The sequence below is a fragment of the Pygocentrus nattereri genome, chromosome 14, assembly GCF_015220715.1.
Source record: "Pygocentrus nattereri isolate fPygNat1 chromosome 14, fPygNat1.pri, whole genome shotgun sequence".
In the NCBI taxonomy this organism is placed as follows: domain Eukaryota; kingdom Metazoa; phylum Chordata; class Actinopteri; order Characiformes; family Serrasalmidae; genus Pygocentrus; species Pygocentrus nattereri.
The window spans coordinates 2,034,102-2,050,000 of NC_051224.1; the positions used below are offsets into that span (position 1 = coordinate 2,034,102).

Consider the following 15,899-nt stretch of genomic DNA (forward strand, 5'->3'; position numbering starts at 1 on the left):
ATCACTCGTCTCGGTTCGCTTCCAAATTAAACCCTGGTGGGAACACATTTTTGTGATCGGCTGCACCAAATGAGGAAATTTAATACCACAGCGTGCTTTTCTGCTCTCGTCATCACTGCGCCGTCCGCATAATCTGCCGATTTTAACCTCTGACTCTTTACAGGCACTCGTATCATTCTCGCAGCTTAAGCTGCTGCTAATTACAGGCAGACGAGCAATAAAATAACAGTGAAGTAATGTCTTTTGGCACATGGATCGTGGAATGTACTGCATCAGTGGCCTCAGCGGTTACATTCAAATTGACAAACCAATCATAAAGAAGCAGATATCAAGTTAGTTTTATATAACTGCTTTCACTGTGTTGGAGATCTCAAGCGTCTATTTTAATTCAAGGTAGGAGCTTTTTTTTTGGGATCAAACGGTGGCAAAGGTGAGAGTAACAGAGAAATTTCTGACCACTGAACAAGCACACATGTATAATTTAGTGCATTTTAGCTGTTGTAGTGTGAAACTACCCAAACCATATATATATATATAAAAAAAAAAAAAAGATACATCACAAAAACCCGAACTTGGCACTACGGACTTGAGACGGTCTGAAAACACCCCAAGCCTGCACTTGAGACCTGTAATTGCAATTAAAATGGTAGCCTCAAATGTAAATATGAAATAGTGTGTAATCATATGTGAGGCAAATATGATCAAGTAGATTAAGAAACCTTTATTAGTCCCACAACAGTGTATCCCCCCCATCCGTAAAAGGGAAACACCACATACACACTAATGACCACACACACTAGGGGGCAGTGAGCATACTTGCCCAGAGTGGTGAACAGCCCTATCCACAGCGCCCGGGGAGCAGTTGGGGGTTAGGTGTCTTGCTCAAGGACACCTCAGTCATGGACTGTCGGCTCTGGGGATCGAACCGGCGACCTTCCGGTTACAGGGCCAGTTCCCTGACCTCCAGCCCACGACTTCCACACTATATATGAAAACACAACCCACTAGAAACTCACTGATCCTGCGGTGATGTTATCGTCGTGTTGAATAATGGATTACAAACCTCCCCCTAAAACATAATCCACCGAAAGAAGCCAGAATTGGAGAAACAATAAGAGACTGTCAGCACATCCTGCAGCCACATCAAAGCAAATTGACGAATTTGACAAAAAAAAAACGAATCATTTTTAAAAGGCGGAGAAAAAGCCACTCAAGTTGGGCGGTCAATAGTCGCTTAAGCATTAGTAAATTGAGCAGAATATATATGTTGCCAGACTTCCAACACTTCCAACCAAAGTCAGAGGTGTCCGGTAGGATTTAGCAGTGACCAGGTCACAAATCTTCTTGCATCAAATCTTCTTGCCAAAAAAGAAGGTCTGGCTCAATGTTCATATCTCAAATACAAAAAAAATAAAATAAAATAAAAAAATCAGCATTGTACTGAAGAAGATATGATGACAGCAGCCCATAATTCACTTGCATCCTCTGAAGAAACATCTAGGTTTTGACTGAGCCGTCTCTGAATAATCTTTCGACACACTATCAGTCATCAGGGTCCATAAGCAGGCCTGATGTTGCAAAATTCTCTTCCGCAGGTCGTGTGTAGTTACATATTTCAAATGTCTTCAAACCCCCAAAAGTACGCCAACCAATACAAACTAGATGACACGCGACCACCTTCAACAACACCGACCTCGAAGCCTTGAGCATCAGCCAATACTGGTATGACATTTCCTTTAGAAGGTAGAGGCTTAAAATTTAGGAAGAAATGCTCAGCGAACATCACTTTACGCGGGGTGGGTGTATTTCCACATTTCTTTACAGGATCAGATCATTTTTACTCCCTATGATGTCCAATCTGACATCTTCTCATCCTAATATCTGATCACCGTCTGATCAGCGTCATCACTAATAAAAATAGCCATTCATAACTTTACAGAAACTTTTAACTCCAAAGAAAAAAAAACCTTTCTGAATGAAAGATAACGAGAAAGCCTTCAAAAAGAAGTTGAGGTCTTTGTAGAGGAAAAAAAGCACACGAGGGAATTTACAATCACTGTCGATTCATCAAGAGCGTAGAGAATAATCAATGACTGTGCCTTATCAGCTGTCTTATACGCTTAGTACAGTATAGTGTGACGTAACATGATGCCGCAAATGAAATTTTGACAGCGTTTTACCAGAAAAATGCATCCATCAAATGGTGAAGATGGAGAGTTTGGAGTCGTTCATGGTTGGGGGGAAAAAGCCAAGTCAAATTTATTTGTGGCGCTTTTTACATCTGATGTTTTCTCAAAGCAGCTTCACAGAATTCCTGTAAAGACAAAGTTTTAACATGAATGTGAATCCCCCAGGTGAGCAGGCCAGGGGGCGCCAGCGGCAAGGAGAACATCCCTCAGAGCTGAGGAAGAAACTTTGGGAGGAACCAAGGCTCACCGGGGGGGGACCCGTCCTCCTCTGGTCAGACTACCCACAGAGTTATTATACTACTAATATTAATAGCAGTAGTGTTAGTAGTAGGAATAGCTGGGAGTCTATGAGAACATCAGTGTAGGGTGGGCAGGTAGTCCAAGGCAGGTGGTGGCAGCTGGGGCGTGGGCAGCTGGTCTGAAGCGGGCAGCAGGAGAGCTCGACATCAATCATCCATCAGTGTTCGGGTAATATAGAATGGCTATTCTTCTCTTGATATCAGTGAGCAAATTCTTCTGTTACATTACCACGAGCAGGTCACTATGTGAACCGAATGCTGGGCAGATACGATGCATGTGTATCTGACTGTGTGGAGAAATGCTTTACCTGGGCTGTTATCCGTGATAACAGCAGGTTTTCTGACTACTGTATCACTGCTGAGCTAAGTAATAGGACCTAAGGAGGTAACTATGAATATACTTCTACTTCAACAAACGAACCAAAACAGAAACGGATTAAATGCTTCGCATAAAAGAAGCCAAACTCCCGTCAAATCACCTGCTGGAAAGAGAGCCGCTTAATTTAACTCTCTTTACTATAAGCAATGTGATGCCTTCTTTTAGCGAAATACACGGGAACTATTTTAAACACTTTAGACAGTTTCGTCAGTGACTAAAGCAGCATTTGCGAAACACCTCGTATCAGCTAAAATATCTCCTTTATGTGGTTTGTTCTCTATTGCTAATCTCATTCTGCGGCAACACTAAGACAAACGTAGCTAACAAGGAATTTATGCATCAGACCACACTTTAGCGGTCTACAAACGCTAAGTCTAGGAGATTAAACAGCCTAAGTCTATTTATAAAGTGCATAAATTATTAACTCTATTACAGAAGACACTGGGTATTTCTCTAATACCACTGAAGCCATGGACTGTTTGCTGCCAGTAATTCTGCTCTTTCATGTGTGCGCACAGTGCTGTGGCCTAAGGGGGGTCTTAGCAAGGCTGAAGCTGTGGAGTTGCCAGCTGAGTTCTGGCTAGAAGAGAAAACGAAGGAGGCACTCCACACACTCCCAATGCTCATGCGTGCGTGCGCACACACACACAAGCCAACCAGTGTCTCCCACTAGTGGACGGACTCATGCAATACACCAACAAATACAGCAGCACAAACACATCTACGAGCAAATCTGGGAGTACTTCAAAAGCACGTTCAGCCCAGATAAGAACACTTCAGCCCAACACCTTTGCTTTCACTGCCTTGTCCATTAACTATGGATGCTGAAGTTGGTGAGTTGTAATTAAAAAGATCAGGCTGACCTGGGGAACAGAAGCAGGCGCTGGATGGCAGTTTTTCTGTGGAAATGAGGCTGGCACGTAGGAGACGTGATGTGAGGAGACCCCCTGATGAGAACACCTGAACACACTGATCATCCTCAAAACAGCATCAAAAGACTCATCGGCTACATGCTGCGAGGCTTAATCTACCTAATTACTACACAAAGATATCGGTCTGTGCTGTCCAACGAACAAGAGACACAGGAAAAAAGAAAAAAAAAAGGGTTTTTAACCGAGAAATAAAAAAAAAAAAAAAACAGGTACTAGCACCTACCAACCAAATATTTTTGAAATAATGACATAAAATAGTGCCTAAGAAACATAAAAATAGACACCGATACTGATTATGAAGAAATAACCAATGGTACTGGCCGATGTAATTTAAGAGTTAAGTTTATTTTATTATTCTGATTTTAATGGCATTTTGAGCTCAAATTCAGCAATGAAGCCTGTATTTCTGTCATTTCCAGTTTAAGGTGTCACACTATCACTGGAGATTCAAATCCCAGTGATGGTGCTAAGGTTCAACAATATGAGGGGGTGGGGCATCAGCCAGAAAAAGAAAAAAAATCATGAGAAAAGCTCAGCGATGGCCAAGAATGACACTCACTATAAAACACATTCGATGTCTCGACTTTTCACTCAGATATCCTCATCGGGTGGCTTCGACCAAGCCTGTGCTGTGCTCTGTGGTACGGCTGGCCTGCTACCTAAGCTACTGTTTGCTTAGGCAAAATCACTACAGACCCACATCACATGACACAACAGGTTTGATTTGGGCTTCCCATCACTCCGACATCCGTCCCTTGAGTTTTGCTCTCTCAGATGTTAGTTTTTATAATGAACAACTGTTTCTGCAGCACACAAGTTAGCCAGAATCTAACCTGTACTGTGGTTGGAAGCACTGTTTGGATAGCTGAACTGGCCACAGACCCAGAGAACAGGTTTAATGTGGCTTTCAGTCCCTTCAATGCCAGTTGCCCAACTTCATTCCCTCAGATTTGGATCATGATCCTCTAAACTTGGTATTGGTGCTTCAGTTACACAGAATCAAACACGTTCTTTAGTGACCAGAGCTGTTATCATGCTAGCTAAGTTAATGCCAACCAGCTTTCCACTTCTAGGTAAGCAAATGTCAACTTATTTGCAAAAATATACTTTATACTTTTTTAAATCCCACAAACGAGGAAATTCCACCTCCGCATTTAACCCATCCGTGAAGTGAAACACCACACACACACACACACACACACACACACTAGTGAACACACAAACACTAGAGGGCAGTGAGTACACTTGCCCAGAGCGGTGGGCAGCCCGATCCACGGCGCCCGGGGAGCAGGTGGGGGTTAGGTGTCTTGCTCATGTCATGGACTGTCGGCACTGGGGATCGAACCGGCAACCTTCCGGTCACAGGGCCAGTTCCCTAACCTCCAGCCCACGACTGCTCAAATACCAATAATAACCGTGGGTCATCTACACTGTCCAATACTACTCGTCTACCACTACGTCTGCTGGGCTTCTTCTCCCCTTCTCCCTTACTGCCAAACACAGATTGCCAAGACATGTTTAGTGTCCAAAGTTAGCTTCTTTAGGGCCCACATTCGCGTAGGAGTCTGCCAACATACTTCTCTGCAGATATGGCTCTACGCCACTTTTTCTATTCCAGTACAGATACTGAAACTTTGAGCACTGGCTGATACCGATCCAATATTTTACTAATTTTTTATGGAGACTAGGTTTACAAGAATACAGCATTTCGAATTTTTTTCCACCTCTGCTTTCAAACCATACCTCTCTCAGTGCCTTGATATTACTAGTCGAGAACAATCATAGGGTCTCGTCTCACCCCTAGCACCACTGGACAGCCAACGAGCATGTACTCGATTTAAAGCCCCACAGATTCACAAGACGAGCTGGCCTCTGCAAGCTATGCTTAACCCCTTCCTCTGTGTCTTGATACAGATACATTTAGGTGCGTCTTCACAAGAGGATAACTCCCCTCTAATTTGGTACTGCAGCTACCAGCCTAATGCAGCTAAACAGTTCATCATATGTCTATTACATCAGCCAGGTTCAGGTCCAGGTAAACTTACAGGTTACGAGTATGAATACTCAATGGTGTCGGAGCTCCTCTCAGCAGGAAAAAATCTTGGCGTAATATTTGAGGCCTGAGTGATGGTATATTCTACATTTACAGCATTTGGTTGACGCTCTTATCCAGAGCAACTTATAATTTGATCATTTTACACAGGTAGGCGAAGGTGGTGTTAGGCGTCTTGCCCAAGGACTCTTATGGGTATAGTGTATTGAACCCTAGTCTACAGCGTAGAAGGCGGAGGTGTTACCCACTACACTTACCAACCACCTGTATATAATTAACCCCAACAAACTCTGGTTGTATGTTTTCCTACAGGTCTATGTTTTCTTTGATCTCTACACTCTCGAGTCACAGTGTTTTCATGGCATTCTCTGGTCCCACTCATCCATGTAGAACGCACTCTCAACCGATTTGGGTGAGAATCCATCCTAGCAGATCACGTACACCCATACATGCTGATTGTGTTCCCTGGAGGGAATGGGATCTTCCGAGCAAGACAACGTGACATCACAAGGCTAGAAATGACATTGGTGGGAAGTGCACGACTCAGACTTCCAAGCACTACCCTAGTCCCCCAATTCCCCAGACTTGAACGCAACTGAGCATCTTTGGGACCAACTTGATCGTCGTGTTCGCTCTATGGATCCCCCCCGACACAGCATCCAGCAGCTGTGGGATACATGGCTCCAGATACCTGTGACAACCTACCCGGACCTTACTGAGTCACACCCATCCCGTCTACCTGCTCTCCGTGCTGCACGCGGCAGTTACTCTGGATATTAGCTGGAGGTCATAATAATGTGACTCGACTGCTGATCTGCTATGAGAAAATATAGTTAATCAATATTTACACAGCTGCAAATATCAGATGACACTACTGCTTGGACTCAACCACTGCCACCAGCCTATTTCAAACACTGTCGGAAGAAAAGAACCTAATTAGAAACATAGAGACAATGTGAGAGTCACGGAGATAGAAAGAGAGAGATACAACAGAGAGATTGTGTTTACTCCTACAAAAAAAAAGTTGGAAAAGAAATGGGGTAGCGGAATAAATCTGTCTTTAGAGGGGTCTTTTGGCAGAAGAGGGACTAGAGATGAGTACAGGAAACAGTGCGCAGCAGTGTAACCTCACTCGCTTCCCTTAACCCCCCTGAATACGTCGCTGCCATTTCAATCATAGGTAGTAAAAGCCAAGTCATGCACCATTTCCCCCCATGAAAGAACAGTGGCTTCTGAGGAACGTTTCACTCACCTTTCTCAACCTTACGAGAGAGCTTTTTCTCTGGCTTCAATATAAACACACAAGAGGGCTGCTGGGTCTTCTATCCTGCGCAAGACCTTAAGAGCTACAGCACGCCGTTACACTAGAGCCTGACCGATATATTGGTCGGACTACAATATCAGCCAAAATTGACGATCCGCAGATTTGCAGGGATTTGCATCGCCTTGCACCTTACAACTCACCATCTCCCAGTGAAACGGACAGCTGCACCACTACAGAACCCAAGAAAACCAGCCGTATACATCAAACGATGAAAGAACTGAATGAAGCCGAACGTCCACTGGAAACGCTGTTGTGAAAACACTCAAAAGTCTGTGGAAGTTTCAGCACCGATAAAAGCTACCAAGGGGAGGTCTCAGAATGAATGATGCTGTGATTAGGACCAATCACAGTCAAGGAAAGGTCTCGGAACAAGTAACGATGGGAAGACCTGTTCAAAACTCAGACGCTCAAAACCATCAAATCGTTATGGCCAAAAAAGATGTTATAAGGTAACAGATCTTCCACAAGTAATTGCAATTTTCTGCAAATTTGTGCACAATTTCTACTTATTTATATAGTTGAACATAAAAAACAAAACAAATTAAATATAAAATGTGCCGTGATTTTTACATGGGTCTCACTTTTTGCTGTAATTCTTTCCCAATATGTTAAATTCAACCAACATTGCTGAAGCGTGTTCTCTGTACTGGATGTGTTAACATATTTTCATTTAGAAAATCAACAAAACGTTATTTAAAATGTTTGGCGATCTTTTGCACGTGACAGTATACCGCCAACGTACAAGCCGCTCACTGTTTAACTATATAACAGACGTAGAGGCTGATCTGGATAATCTGAAGAGTTTTATATCTGTCCAGATTTACCAGATCGGTCTGAAATGCTGTCACATAGTGAAACAACAAGTGACTCATAAGCTGGTAATATACTGTATTCAGAACCTTTCAGAGTGACATGCTATAAACACAAAAGAACCTTTTTTAAAAACTAATGAAAACTACCAAAAAACAAGAAAAGGGATCATTAATATAAACCAAAACCTCAAATAGTAGCTCCACCTACAGTGTGACAACTGAGAGCTTACAAGAATATCAGTCAGAAAAGCACATTTTAACTAATAAATGCAAATTTCTTTCTGACAATTCCAATAAAATTATATCAGCTGTTAGCTGTTAATGGCTTTAGACATGCCCATGAATCAGTATCAGTACCAGCTGCTCATTTTTACATCATTCTGGCCAACACACAACACATATAAGCAGTGGTCCCCAACCCTGGCCCTGAAGATCGGTCTTCCTGTAGAGTGTAGCTCTAACCACAATCAGCCACACCTGCTCCATCTAATGAACTTCTCTGGAAGTCTTGGGCTGCAACACATGCATTAGTGTTAATGGGAGGGAGTCTGTTAGATGCAGGTTGGAACTAAACTCTGCAGGAATGCAGATCTCAAGGAGGAGGAGTTGCTGAACACTGCCATTCACTCTTGGTGCCCAAATGGCTTTGTTGGAATAATGCCACATTTTCGGTTCCCTTAAGAACCTTTCCGTGGATGTGCCTTCAAAACTACTTGTAGAAATCACACTTCAGGAAACAATGCAAGGTTCTTTTATGGTATGGCTTCAAATAACTTGCCTTAACGCTGACCAGCAGGTTTATTTGTTGCACCGTTTCTAAGCAAGCGAGTTTTTTTTTGTTGTTGTTGCACCACATCTGTTTCATCTCTGGGCTCAATCTGAGCAATAAAGCAGCCACAAAAGCAGCTCTCAAAATTAAAGAACACCAAATCACCTTTGTCGGACAAGTTGAGGGTCATCATACAGATGGACACTTCTGATTGTTTTTGGTGGATTAATGGCTGTTTGTGACTCGAGCAGACCAAACTGAGAGCAGCTCAGGAAAAGCACAGAGGGGTGGGTGGGTGATTAAGGCAGGTCATGCCTAGTTTTATATTTAACAGTAGCAGACGAGAAAGCGAGAAGCAACATCAAAGCGAAGCTGCCTCTATGGGATTTGCAGCTTAAGCCAACATAACAGGGAGGGGAAAAAAAAAACTGTCATCACAACACTGTCTTTTTCTCCTGAGTCTCTTAAAAGGCCGTTTGGGATCAGTGTCTCAAAAACAAGAGAAAACGCAAGGAGAGGGGACGGGTTTCATCAAGGTGCGTCAGCCAAACCTTCTTTCAGCATCTGGGCTTTTCAAGTATATATAAAATGCAACCGACTATCATCTGGTATTTAGCTAGAGGCTGCAAAGTCACGTCAAACCTCAACGAGTTCGAAGTGGTTCAGAAATGCCATGTTAAGAAATCAGTACAAAGTTAAGGGGGCTGTTAGAACGGCAGCAGAAATCCTCAGATGAACTCTGATTACAACACAATAGCCCTTGTTTGTCAAAACTGCGTATAGTGCAGTCTTTACCGTAAACGTACCAAACCTTGTCTAAATTTTACCCTAATATTTTAACGTAATATTTTGAGGTTAAATAATCAAATGTTATCAATATCTTACCAAAATATCAGTATTGTGTGCAAGATTAGCAATTTTGTAGATTTCAGTGTTCATTAGTCCTGAGCCACTGTGTAGCTAAGATCAGGCTTGCATGAGTTTCAGACATGCACTTATACCAATTTAGCCATTCTAAGGGTCTTCAGGGCTGTGTTTGCATATTAAAGAGGTAGAATTGTATTTAATGAATGACCAGCGCTCAATGCTTTCCTATCAAATTAATACTGTGCAAAAGTGTTAGTTTCCAAAAAAAAAGTTGTGAAAACAGTACATACCATTACAATTATTAATAATAATAATAAGGAGAAGGAGGAGGAGGAGGAGGAGGAGAAGGAGAAGGAGAAGGAGAAGAAGAAGAAGAAGAAGAAGAAGAAGAAGAAGAAGAAGAAGAAGAAGAAGGAGAAGGAGGAGGAGGAGGAGGAGGAGGAGGAGGAGGAGGAGGAGACCCAAATGAGAAATCAGGGTCTCATTTGGTTTAAGTGGGTAGGTGCTTGTTTCCATGCAGCCCTTCAAATTACCACTCAAGGTTTCTACAGATTAGTTCATATAGCATTGTGGAAAGTCAGAGACTGCCCCTCATTTCTTTAATTTCCAGTCAAAATAAACCGTATTTCTTTTTCTGGAGATATTTCTGAGACGTTTAGATATAAAATAATCCAGTCGCAGAAAAACCTTCCAAAATTTTTTCTAAAACTGGAGATTAAACGAATATTAAAATACAAAATATGTTGCTCCTAATTACTAACTATGCAAGATCTCTGGACCATCAAACCCGGAATCATCAGATGAAGTGTACTTATATTTTTCATAGTTTTTAAAGACAAGAAGAAAAATAAGCTCTATTTTTGCTTCAGATATGAAAAAACTCCACTGGTGTTTCTGTCCATACTTCCACCTTGAAAAGACGGATCAATGTAAGAAGCCCTGATTCTGAAAGGACTGTCAAGAAATCGTTACCAAGAAAAGGAAACAGACAAAAATGTGCAAATCACAAAGAAGCTGCTGGTGTTCTCAGAACACTGGACTGACCCATCTAGGGTCCAGACCTCTACATCGATGAATGTGGGGTGACTTGGATCGTAGTGAGCAGAAAATGCAACCAATTTCTAAGACTGAACTTTGAAAGTGTGGAAAAACATCTGTAGACTTCCATAAAAACTAAATGTGAAAAGTCTCCTGAAAAGAATGGAAACCGTGATGGAGGCAAAAAGTGGACAAAATAAATCCTGGAAATTTCAGATTTAGTTGTTAAGCCTTCTGGCTAATTTTGACTGGAAATTAAAGAAAGCACACACTTTTTATATATATATATATATATATATATATATTTACATTTATGGCATTTTGCTGACGCTCTTATCCAGAGCGACTTACAATTTGATCATTTTACACAGGTAGGCCAAGGTGGTCTTAGGAGTCTTGCCCAAGGACCCTTATTGGTATAGTGTAGGGCGCTTGCCCTGGTCGGGGATTGAACCCTAGTCTACAGTGTAGAAGGCAAAGGTGTTAACCACTACACTAACCAACCACCATATATATATATATATATATATATATATATATATATATATATATATTTTTTTTTTTTGTAGACTATGGTTCAATCCCCGATTTATATATATAAAATGTATATATATATATATATATATATATATAAAAATGTTCTTCAAGGGGACATAAAGGCAGTATTATTTATCTATTTAGAACCATATGTTCTGCTATAGAAAAATTATGCTAAAACAGTTTTTTGCATGGTTCTTCAAATTCATGGATAATCTGTTCTGTATGGTTCTATAGAGAATCTCTTTGAAAATGGTTCTATATTGTGGTTCTACATAGTGTGTTGTATATGATTCTACACAGAATCAAAAAGGGTTCTGCTATGGTTGCTGTGTCTAAATAAAGGTTATGTAAAATATAGTGGGTCTAGGTTTTTGTTCTATCTCTGGGGAAAAAGGTGGACTTGGAGGTGCCCTGAGAACCAGATTGAGATCCACCTATTTAGTACAGTTGGTGCTGAGCAGTGGGACTTATTTTGTGGTGCCTACCTCCTTATGTGGTTTGAAAACTGAAGCTTGCTCATCAGTACAGGGGCTGCTTTTCCTTAGGCTTGATTTCGAGTAGATCTATTAAAGAGAGAGACAGAGACAGAGACAGAGACAGAGACAGAGACAGAGAGAGAGAGAGAGAGAGAGAGAGAGAGAGAGAGAGAGATAAGAGATGTGAGAGGAATTCACTGGAAAGGATCAAAGTGACCTCTCTTCCTGCCCCCTTCCACTAGGGGGTTTTGGCACTTACCGGAGACAAGGGAATAGGGTTCTCGCGCAAATACCTGGGGTGCTCAATCTGCGAAAATAAAACAATGCAAGGCCTTAAGTCTCCTCCTTTCTTGGCGAGACACCTCCTCCACCCCTCCAAAACTTCCCCTCCCACTCCGACCTCCATTTATTTATCATAAACAATCTAGGCCAACTTCAAAGGACGCCACCTAAACACACGCTCTTCCCTAAACTCTGGCTGTTTACTCAGAAGAATACCGCAGGTCACTTCAAGACATTGTGTGCGGCTAACCTGCTTCCGTTTCTTTTAAAACATTTTTTTCCCTTTTTCCTTTCAGTTTTGGCTTCGTCAACAGGACCCATAATCTGCAAGGAGTCCATCCAGTGGTCTGAGTCAGAGCGAGCACACACACACACACACACACACACACACACACACACACACCTATGCATTTTTTTGGATGTGGGGTCATACACTTGTCTTGAATAACTTGTCATATATTTGCTTTTGTTTTATTCAGTAATGATTTACAGCGTAGGCTCAAATATTATAATCCAGATAACAGAACCTAATTTAAGACATTTTATTCACCATTTCACATTTTTGTGGAAACATCAAGAGGCTATTACATGATAAATACTATACGGTAATTATGTAGTTACTGTAATTTCTCTTTAATACGCCAAGTTTCTCATTATGGAATTTTCTACATTTCAATTCCGGATAAATCTTCCTTTTAACAGATTCCAAACCTGTGAAGCTGAGGAACAGCACAATCGTACTAGAATTATTTCTATATCTGCAAAATGTTTTTACATAAAGGAAAACCGTGATAAACTTTAAAATGGGTATGTAAACTATATATAATACGCCAAGTTTCTCATTATGGAATTTTCTACATTGCAATTCCGGACACAAAAGTCTTTATATATATATATATATATATATATATATATATACACACACACACACACACACACACACACACATATATATATATATATATATATATATATATATATATATATAAAAATAAAAGCATCCACATGTAGTAAGAATTTCCTAACCATTAACCTTAAAGGGTCCATTTCCTACCTTTTTTTGTGCTTTATTTTTTCACCGCATTTGTGTGGTTTAATGCAAAACCAGCTGTCATAATTCATTCTTACATGATCATTTTCAGTTAAACAGGCAGTTTTTGTTACTGTGCCTAAATAAGCCAGAGCTGAGCATTCCTTGGACAGAGCCAAACTGCTGAATAGGCTGACATATGGAAATTTGTTCTTGTGACATCACACACGGACTGGGTGGACTGGAGGGTGAATGGGGCATTTTGACAGCGTAACAACGTTTATATATAGTTCTGATTATTTTTTCTCGGCCTATTGTCAGGAGATCACAAGTTTGATCCCTGGTGATGCCACAGCCATCCGAGGTTGGGAGTCCAAGACAGCATCTATGGCCTCGCTCTCTCTGGGTGGGTAGTACTCTCCCACCTGCACCCCGCACCAGGCTGGCCAGCACGGGTGTGTATTACCAGATATTATGGAATCGGCAGTTAGTGTTCTCCTCCAAGCACATTGAGCTGTATGATGATGTTGCATTGGCAGAGTCTGAAAAGATGCCTTCACTCTCCAAGCTCGCTAACTGTGCAGGGTGGGTAGAGACCTAGCTAGTGGGTAGTACTGACAGTTTGAATATGGAAAAATTTAGTTTAGAAAATGAAAAACAAACAAACAAAAAAAACTAAAACTGTATAACTTTCATACATTTTCATGGCCCACAAACAGAGCGGCTCTGAAGAAAAATCAGAGAGGAAAACATTGTTTTTGTGGATCTAGATTAGCTGTTTTTCTCTGGTTTCCTACAAAGTCACAACATCAGGGTCCTGAAAATGCATAACACACACACACACACACACACACACACACACACCCATCGTGGTGTTTTGATTAGACTGTGTGGAAGAGAACTTGGGCCGAAGGGGAATAAATTGCTTTCGAAAGTCATCCAAACGAAACCATTGCTCACAAAGCAGACAGACCGATAGTGAGATAGAATGAAACTACACTGTCTGTTGTGGTACAAACGCAAAGGGAGGGGAAGGAAAAAAGACTTCAAAAGACTGCAGATTTTTTTCAACTTCTAAAAAAAAAAAAAAAACAGCAGAAAATGACACTTAAATCATGAATTTGAAACAGTCACATCCATATCCTGTCTTACTCAGCCCACCCTCCCCCACCACACAATCTGTCCATCTTCTATTCTAATTACTTTTCCACCACGCGACAGATTCAAGATTTAAAAGCATGCATCTGAGAAGCCCTTTGCTCAGACAAGGACAAAACCTGTCCATCCATAAACTGCCCAAGCTGGTCTTGGTCAATCTTCAATGCTGAAGCTTCGCCTACCCTGATGTCTAACTCTAGGTGGCTGCGTGGCATGGGGAGAGGACTTTGGCAGCGGCATGCATTAAAGTAAACATCTTCAACATGTATTCACAGACATGTTTTGCTATCGCTGGAAGGAGCCTTCCAACATTCAGCTCCGGCCCGGTCAGCTCTGGCCCGGTCAGCCCGCTCCTGGATAACATTAAAGAACGGGGAGACGAAGAAGAGTGGACAGAGCGAGAGGCAGAGACAAGAGACTAAACTGTCCACTTTAATTCTGTGTGTGACTCCAAATCCAGGCCTCCATTGGTTAATACATTTGATTTCCATTGATGATGTTTGTGTGATTTTGTTGTCAGCACATTCAACTTTGTACAGAACAAAGTATTCAATCAGAATATTTCACTCATTCAGATCTAGGATGAGTTATTTGAGTGTTCCCTTTATTTTTTTGCCCCTTTTGAGGTGTGTACAATAAGTGCATTATTATTACATCTGCCATTTTTCAAGAGCCGTACTCTGAGGTGAGACTCAGACTCACCCCAGAAATAGAGGTTAAGTGGGTTAAGTCTACAAGACTTCTGGTGCAGTACTGACCACCTTTGGAGATGCAACTCATCATGCATCACCACAGCACTGAAAATCCAACCAATAAGACGCGGCATTAGATGCCGTGATGTGGTTATTTTGTAAAACCAAACAATGTGGGAAACTTGTGGACTCGGTAGAGCTCCTAAAAAGGAGTTACCACTAAATATTATATAATTAAATAGTGAAGTGAGTGATGGCACAGCTTTACACGTTGGTGACCGGAGATTCAAATCCCTGCACAGATAACTACATTCCTGGTTTTGGCTGCGTTTGGAAAAACCAAAAACATTTGGTTTTATCTGAAACATGACTTCTGTTGTTTTGATAAGAGCAGTTACAATATACTATAAATTCAATTCATTTCACATTCATCTTGCCCTTGTCTTCCTGCCCCCCCTCCCCCCCTCTCTCCACCAGAAGGCCAAAATCTGAAGTGTCTTGTGACTGGACATGGAAAAAACAAAAACCCTTTTCAATGTCTTTACAAATGAAAGGATGAAAAAAAACGCAGCAGCTGGGAGAAAGACAGAGACAGAGACAGAGAGAAAGTGACAGGGTGGGGAGTTTGATTCGGGTCCCTGCTATAAAGCTCTGTGTTATGACACGCTTTCCTAACCTCACTCTAAATGTTCACTCCAGGGCCAAAGGCATCAGAGGGATGATAAAAAGAACGCTGTCCAGGCTTGTCCGACATGCACAATGCCAAGCAGTTGGGTTAAGCTTAGCCAGTGCGTTCAGCAGCAGAGATGTTGGGGGGGAGGGGGGGGGGGGGGCAGCATTTCAGATTTATTAAGTAATTAGGAAAAACAATTTGTTTTATATGCAAACTATAAGAACGGCCATGCTTACTTAAATACATGGACAGCAGATCATACTATTGGTTTACTTGATTTGCTGTTGGAATAAGATTAGAATGAAAAACAAGACGCTCTCAGGAAAAGACAACATTAGGCAAATCTGAAAACGTGAATGTTCTTAGAAGAAGAAGAAAGACTAAAT

The 15,899-nt window shown here is 41.5% G+C and overlaps 1 protein-coding gene across 14 annotated transcripts in view; it reads right to left on the bottom strand.

Annotated features, from left to right (window-relative positions):
* Window positions 1-15,899, bottom strand: part of cep112 (centrosomal protein 112) — a 238,026-nt gene that overhangs the window by 188,372 nt on the left and 33,755 nt on the right. For 10 of the 14 annotated variants that reach the window (XR_005131447.1, XM_037545025.1, XM_037545026.1 and 7 more), the window contains 2 exons: window positions 11,938-11,985; window positions 11,688-11,765 (listed from right to left, as the gene is read on the bottom strand). The exons of 1 other annotated variant lie outside the window; for it this stretch is intronic. Coding sequence is in view for 12 of the 13 variants with exons in the window: in XM_037545025.1 (XP_037400922.1) it covers window positions 11,688-11,765; window positions 11,938-11,985 (126 nt within the window). In the remaining variant the exon portion in view is untranslated. The remainder of the gene's footprint in view (window positions 1-11,687; window positions 11,766-11,937; window positions 11,986-15,899) is intronic. 3 more of the 14 variants (XM_037545032.1, XM_037545028.1, XM_037545029.1) reach the window with 2 other exon arrangements.